Genomic DNA, 7,842 nt, shown 5'->3' on the forward strand with positions numbered 1-7,842 from the left:
CAGAGTCAATGTGGAGGCTATATACAGGGGATTACGGTACAGAGTCAATGTGCGGGGGTACAGGCTAGCCGAGGTAATTGAGGTAATATGTACATGTAGGTAGAGGTAAAGTAACTATGCATAGATAATAAACAGAGAGTAGCAGCAGCTTAAAAATGCGTGGGGGGGGCCATTTGGTTAGCTGTTCACGAGTATTATGGCTTGGGCTTAGAAGCTGTTAACAAGCCTCTTGGACCTTAGACTTGGTGCTCCGGTCCTGCTTGCCATGCGGTACCGTCTATGACTAGGGTGGCTGGAGTCTTTGACTATTTTTAGGGCCTTCCTCTGACACCTCCTAGTATATAGGTCCTGGATGTCAGGAAGCTTGGCCCCAGTGATGTACTGGGCCATACGCACTACCCTCTGTAGTGCCTTGCAGTCGGAGGCCGAGCAGTTGACATACCAGGCAGTGATGCAACCGGTCAGGATGCTCTCGATGGCGCAGCTGTAGAACTTTGAGGATCTGGGGACCCATGCCTACACTTTTCAGTCTCCTGAGGGGGATAGGTTTTGTCGTGCTCCTCTTCACAACTGTCTTGGTGTGTTTGAACCATGATAGTTTGTTGGTGATGTGGACACCAAGGAACTTGAAGCTCTCAACCTGCTCCACTACAGCCCCGTCAATGATAATGGGGACGTGCTCAGTCCTCCTTTTCCTGTAGTCCACAATCATCTCTTGATCACATTGAGGGATAGGTTGTTATTCTGGCACCACCCGGCCAGGTCTCTGACCTCCTCCCTATAGGCTGTCTTCTTGCAGTAACTTAAACGTCATGTATGTGGGTCATTCCACCTCAAGAATATGGGTCATTCCACCCACCATCTCAGATTGTTCTGAATGTTTATGCTGTTAGAAAACAGATGAGATTAGCTTTCTTCCAACATTATTATTTTTTTAAATATAATTTGAAATTAAGTCCAGGATGATTTTGACATGAAACCATGAAAATGTTAATATAGGTACCATTGACTTGCATTGGATTTGTGCCACAAGTGCAAAAAAAATATTAGCATTTGAAACAGTGGGCAGGTAAACAAAACCAAACCATGGATTGCTGTCATTCCTGGTCCATAAACTGGTTACAAGGTAAGGAAACCAATATGTAATTTTGTCATTCAAATGAACTATGCCTTTAACATTGAAATGGAGGAAGAACAGCACCATCTAGTGGTCAGAACAGGACATGGGATGGGACAAAATCCAAACAACTTCAAATGACTCCTTTCTGAATGGGGGGGGGGGGCGCGCATCACCAGATTCACTGAGAATACATAGGGTGAATAAACAATAGAGTTGCTCCATACTACTGGTCAGTCATAGCAGCTCCATACTACTGGTCAGTCATAGCAGCTTCATACTACTGGTCAGTCATAGCAGCTCCATACTACTGGTCAGTCATAGCAGCTCCATACTATTGGTCAGTCATAGCAGCTCCATACTACTGGTCAGTCATAGCAGCTCCATACTACTGGTCAGACATAGCAGCTCCATACTACTGGTCAGTCATAGCAGCTCCATACTACTGGTCAGTCATAGCAGCTGGTCAGTCATAGCAGCTCCTTTACTACTGGTCAGTCATAGCAGCTCCATACTACTGGTCAGACATAGCAGCTCCATACTACTGGTCAGTCATAGCAGCTCCATACTACTGGTCAGTCATAGCAGCTGGTCAGTCATAGCAGCTCCATACTACTGGTCAGTCATAGCAGCTGGTCAGTCATAGCAGCTCCATACTACTGGTCAGTCATAGCAGCTCCATACTACTGGTCAGTCATAGCAGCTCCATACTACTGGTCAGTCATAGCAGCTCCATACTAATGGTCAGTCATAGCAGCTCCATACTACTGGTCAGTCATAGCAGCTCCATACTACTGGTCAGTCATAGCAGCTCCATACTACTGGTCAGACATAGCAGCTCCATACTACTGGTCAGTCATAGCAGCTCCATACTACTGGTCAGTCATAGCAGCTCCATACTACTGGTCAGCTCCATACTACTGGTCAGTCATAGCAGCTCCATACTACTGGTCAGTCATAGCAGCGCCTTTACTACTGGTCAGACATAGCAGCTGGTCAGTCATAGAGAACTGATACTATATACCACAGGCATCGTGGTAATAGTTGGAGCAGAGTCAGTGGAATCGTATCAAATACATCAAAAACATGGTTTCCATGGTTTCCAGGTTCCCATTCCACCCGCTCCATTCCAGTCATTATGAATGAGCCGCCCTCCCCTCAGCAGCCTCCTCTGCTGTATACTTGTTGTTGGAGTAGTTCGAGTGTGTGGGGGTCTGTGGGTGGTTGGGTGGGGGTGGGTCTGTGCGGGGTCTGTGGGTGGTTGGCGTGTGGGGGGTCTGTGGATGGTTGGGGCGTGGGGGGTCTGTGGATGGTTGGGGCATGCGAGGTCTGTGGGTGGTTGGCGTGTGGGGGGTCTGTGGATGGTTGGGGCATGGGAGGTCTGTGGGTGGTTGGCGTGTGGGGGGTCTGTGGGTGGTTTGTGTGTGGGGGGGTCTGTGGGTGGTTGGGCTGGGGGGTCTGTGGGTGGTTGGCGTGTGGGTGGTTGGGTGTGTGGGGTCCGTGTTTTCAAAAATGAATCCTATGGGCAATTTGGGTGCAATCAAATTATATTTCAACGTAATAATGTTGCCTGGATGCTAATCCTATCTGTTTCTAACTACAGAAATGATGGCCTTCTGAAATGACATGGAACGACCCAGATGGGTTACTGTAATGACATGTAATGACCCAGATGGGTTACTGTAATGACATGGAACGACCCAGATGGGTTACTGTAATAACATGTAACGACCCAGATGGGTTACTGTAATAACATGGAACGACCCAGATGGGTTACTGTAATAACATGGAACGATCCAGAAGGGTTACTGTAATGACATGGAACGATCCAGATGGGTTACTGTAATGACATGGAACGACCCAGATGGGTTACTGTAATGACATGGAACGACCCGGATGGGTTACTGTAATGACATGGAACGACCCGGATGGGTTACTGTAATAACATGGAACGACCCAGATGGGTTACTGTAATGACATGGAACGACCCAGATGGGTTACTGTAATGACATGGAACGACCCAGATGGGTTACTGCAATGACATGGAACGACCCTAATGGGTTACTGTAATGACATGGAACGACCAAGATGGGTTACTGTAACGACATGGAACGACCCAGATGGGTTACTGTAATGACATGGAACGATCCAGATGGGTTACTGTAATGACACGGAACGACCAAGATGGGTTACTGTAATGACATGGAACGACCCAGATGGGTTACTGTAACGACATGGAACGACCCAGATGGGTTACTGTAATGACACGGAACGACCAAGATGGGTTACTGTAACGACATGGAACGACCCAGATGGGTTACTGTAATGACATGGAACGACCCAGATGGGTTACTGTAATGACATGGAACGACCCAGATGGGTTACTGTAATGACATGGAACGATCCAGATGGGTTACTGTAATGACATGGAATGACCCAGATGGGTTACTGTAATAACATGTAACGATCCAGATGGGTTACTGTAATAACATGGAACGACCCAGGTGGGTTACTGTAATAACATGTAACAATCCAGATGGGTTACTGTAATGACATGGAACGACCCAAATGGGTTACTGTAATGACATGGAACGACCCAGATGGGTTACTGTAATGACATGGAACGACCCAGATGGGTTACTGTAATGACATGGAACGACCCAGATGGGTTACTGTAATGACATGGAACGACCCAGATGGGTTACTGTAATGACATGGAACGACCCAGATGGGTTACTGTAATAACATGTAACGATCCAGATGGGTTACTGTAATAACATGGAACGACCCAGGTGGGTTACTGTAATGACATGGAACGACCCAGATGGGTTACTGTAATGACATGGAACGACCCAGATGGGTTACTGTAATGACATGGAACGACCCAGATGGGTTACTGTAATAACATGGAACGACCCAGATGGGTTACTGTAATGACATGGAACGACCCAGATGGGTTACTGTAATGACATGGAACGATCCAGAAGGGTTGCATCTTGTTTTCCTTGACTCCCGTGAAAATACTCTAAAAGCATTTCAAAATAAACGTTAAGGACGATGTGTAAATATTTCATTTGAAGTAACTCTCTTCTCTTCAGCTGACAGCCAGTGGCGTTATGGACCAGGAGGAGTTAGATCGCCTCACCATCGATCACATCGACCAGGTGCCTGACGAAGACATCGAGGCCCACCTCCCTGAGGCTGACCTTGAGGATGGGGAGGAGGACGGGGGTGACGGGGGGCTCCTGTACCCCTACGCTTCCCGCCAGAGACAGGCCCTACTCCGGGCGGCGGGGGCGAGGCACATCGACCGGGAGGAGAAGAGAGAGCTCCATGCTCTGAGGAAATCCCGAGAGGACTGTGGATGTGACTGTCAGGGCTTCTGTGAACCTGAAACCTGCGCCTGTAGTCAGAACGGGATCAAGTGCCAGGTGAGAGCCATGCAGATTTCAGAGGTTTGATCCCTGGGCGTCTGATGAACAAAAGCCATTTGGCAAAGAATGAGAATTCTCTCCCACACCTAGATCAGATGCAAACTTTAGTCATATAATGAGCTAAGATTTCAGTCATATAATGAGCTAAGATTTCAGTCATGTAATGAGCTAAGATTTCAGTCATATAATGATCTATGATTTCAGTCATGTAATGAGCTATGATTTCAGTCATGTAATGAGCTAAGATTTCAGTCATATAATGAGCTAAGATTTCAGTCATATAATGATCTATGATTTCAGTCATGTAATGAGCTATGATTTCAGTCATGTAATGAGCTATGATTTCAGTCATGTAATGAGCTATGATTTCAGTCATGTAATGAGTTATGATTTCAGTCATATAATGAGCTAAGATTTCAGTCATATAATGAGCTAAGATGAATGTGATCTCTCCCTGCAACAGATGGATCGCTCCAACTTCCCTTGCGGCTGCACAAAGGATGGCTGTGGGAATACTAACGGTCGCGTGGAGTTCAACTCCAGACGGGTCCAGACCCACTACATACACACTGTCATGAGGCTGGAGCTGGAGAGGAGACTGCAGGATGAGATACTAACCCAGAGGAGAGACCCAGAGGAGAACCAAGACGATCTCCAGGAGCTCCAGGACCAGGGACAGCATCAGCAGGACAGTGCCCAGGAGGGGAGATGCCCCTTCGGGTTCACCCTGGAAGAAGAGGGCCTCCCTCTCTCCATCCCCACCACCCCTACCTTCCACTTCAGCTCTGAACTGTGTGAGGTTGAGAATAGTTGCTGTAGTGACATGACCGACTCGTCTGGCGTCTCTGCCCAGAGCGAGGACTCCGACGTGGGAGGAAGCCCTCGAGAGCACCAGCCTCTCTTGGATGTGGACGATGGAGGTGTGGCTTGTGTCCTCAGCTTCTGTGACTCTGACAATGAGGACTGCTCCATGGGCAGTGAAAGTGGCACAAAGCCAGGGAGACAACCGTCGCCACACCTTCCCCAGTGTGTCACCGGCTTCGACACGTCGTACGGTCTCTGTAAAGACACCACAGCCACCCTCGGCCTGTCCAACGCACCCAGTTCACACACAGACAATACACAAAGGTACACAGAGAAGACACACAGACACACAGAGAACAGCTACAGCGGCGGTTCTTTCATGGCCGAGTATCAAGATGACAATGCCAACCAAGCGACTGCCCTGTTCACCCACAGTCCCCTCCAGGACTACCCCAACACACCCTCTCCTTCCATAGACTACTCATCCAGCAGCTACATGGACCTCAGTCTCTCCTCTGACTCGGATTTGGAGCTCTTTGACAACTTCCCTACAGACTATAGCTCAGCCCCTCTACACAACTCATTCAAAGGCCACAAGCACCCTGACAACTTCCTTCATCTGCAGGTGTTGAGTTCTGCAAATGTCCCACAGTTCAACGAGACAGCTGGCACCTGCCTCCTGGAGTCTCTGATTGGCTTATCCGATCCAATAGAAACTCCTTCATCCACAGACAATCAGTTATTGGAGCAGGTAATTCAGTGAACAATGGGCTGAACTGTCAGGGTTCTCTGGGACCTGATTGGCTCATGGACATTAAAATGAGCCTTGAAGAACATTAATATGTACAGTCTACAGTTTGTATTTTAATAAGATATTTGAATGTACAGTATGAGATATTTTATTCAGATTGATTAAATACGATATTGTTGAAGAAGAAGAGGCACATTATGGTTATTCATGACTTAGACAATATTATACATGAGCAAATATCACAAAACCCTAAATGTCATCACTACAAGATATAACATGTTTCCTGATGTTCACGTTTTTTTTTTTTTATGTGCTTTCCAGCAGTTATTTATAAATGATTATTCATTAAAAAAAAGAACAATGGCTTAATTTATTTATTTACTTGATGTACTTTTTTTTTAGCTGAGGGATTGTATTTGCTGGCATCACCGTGAGACAGACAGATGGAGACATTCATGAATTTTATCAATTGTATTCATGTGAAGTTTTGTTTCAATCAAGACTGTGGCACAATATTCAGAATTACAACATCTTGTCATTTATTATTAATTGTAGTACTACTACTGTGTATTGGCCTACATGAAATGATTTAGCTAAATGTATTGCTATTTATTGGTGTCAAAACGCCATAGTTTCATGTATTGGAGACCCATCTCTCTCCTCCACCATAGGTAACTTATTCTTCTTCTTCTTCTTCGTTTTGGCTTATTTGACAAACTGAAAAGTCATTGCTTTGCAAAAATATATCAATGGAATCTGATATGTGCTCTGTGTATTTAAGAACGTTTTGCATTGTCTGTCTTTTTAAGTTATTTTTTCATGGAAATATATTAGCATTTACAATGTGTTACTGAATCTTGTATTTTAAAGCAAAGTCAAATCTTCTATCAATGAATAAACATAAATCTTTTGGAACAATGTTGAACAGAGAGCTGTCCTTTATTAGCTTTCTGCATGTATGACAGAACTAGAAACCCCAACAGTGTGGAACAGAGAGCTATCCTTTATTAGCTTTCTGCATGTATGACAGAACTAGAAACCCCAACAATGTGACCAACCAAACAGTCTTCAAAAACATTATCATTCCAGTTAAAATAATAAGGTAATTAGTGAAAAAAAGTGACTTCTTAAATTCACTTTGTTAATTTACTGTACTCCACAGAGATTCACTAAAGGGTTCTGACTAATGGGTGTCAAGTGACCGATGAGATGAAAAGCCTTGCGGTACCTATTGTTAAAGAAGAAACATCAAGACGAAGCAGCTGCTTTACAAGTGGGACACATTGTTGACACTAACATCCCGAGGGGTTCGTGCTGATTGTACGGAGATTGTGACAGCCGGGTTAAAATGGCGTCCCTTGACAGGGCAAGAACAAGATGTATGTCAGGAGAAGTGCAATATTATCACCAGGAGATTTATACTTGGAGTACAGAGGAGGGAATAAGAGAGGCAGAAGAGGTCTAGGAAAGAGAGAGAGGAAGAGGGTGAGCTTGAGTTGATTCGAAATGTCAGAAGAAAGGGAGATGATTTGTTGGAACAGAACGGTAGAAAGTATAAACAGAGTGAGTTGAAGACAGGAAGAGAAATGGAAATGAATGAGGCCAAAGTATTGGAGGTGGTAGGTGTGCTGAAGCTCTCGTGGGCCGAGGCTTGCAATGAGGGTCAGAATAAAGATGAGTCTGTGACAGTAGGAGTGAAGTTTTGGGAGGAAAAAAATGGACCATTTGGGGTTTCA

At 45.4% G+C, this 7,842-nt stretch overlaps 1 protein-coding gene across 1 annotated transcript in view; it reads left to right on the plus strand.

Moving 5' to 3' along the window:
• LOC135509208 (cysteine/serine-rich nuclear protein 1-like) overlaps nt 1-7,031 on the plus strand; it is a 19,626-nt gene extending 12,595 nt beyond the window's left edge. Inside the window, exons 4-5 of the mRNA XM_064929675.1 lie at nt 4,216-4,548; nt 5,015-7,031. Of these exons, the coding sequence (XP_064785747.1) occupies nt 4,216-4,548; nt 5,015-6,118 (1,437 nt within the window). The 3' untranslated portion in view covers nt 6,119-7,031. The remainder of the gene's footprint in view (nt 1-4,215; nt 4,549-5,014) is intronic.
• The last annotated feature ends 811 nt before the right edge of the window (nt 7,032-7,842 follow it).

The sequence above is a fragment of the Oncorhynchus masou genome, chromosome 3, assembly GCF_036934945.1.
Source record: "Oncorhynchus masou masou isolate Uvic2021 chromosome 3, UVic_Omas_1.1, whole genome shotgun sequence".
Lineage (NCBI taxonomy): Eukaryota > Metazoa > Chordata > Actinopteri > Salmoniformes > Salmonidae > Oncorhynchus > Oncorhynchus masou.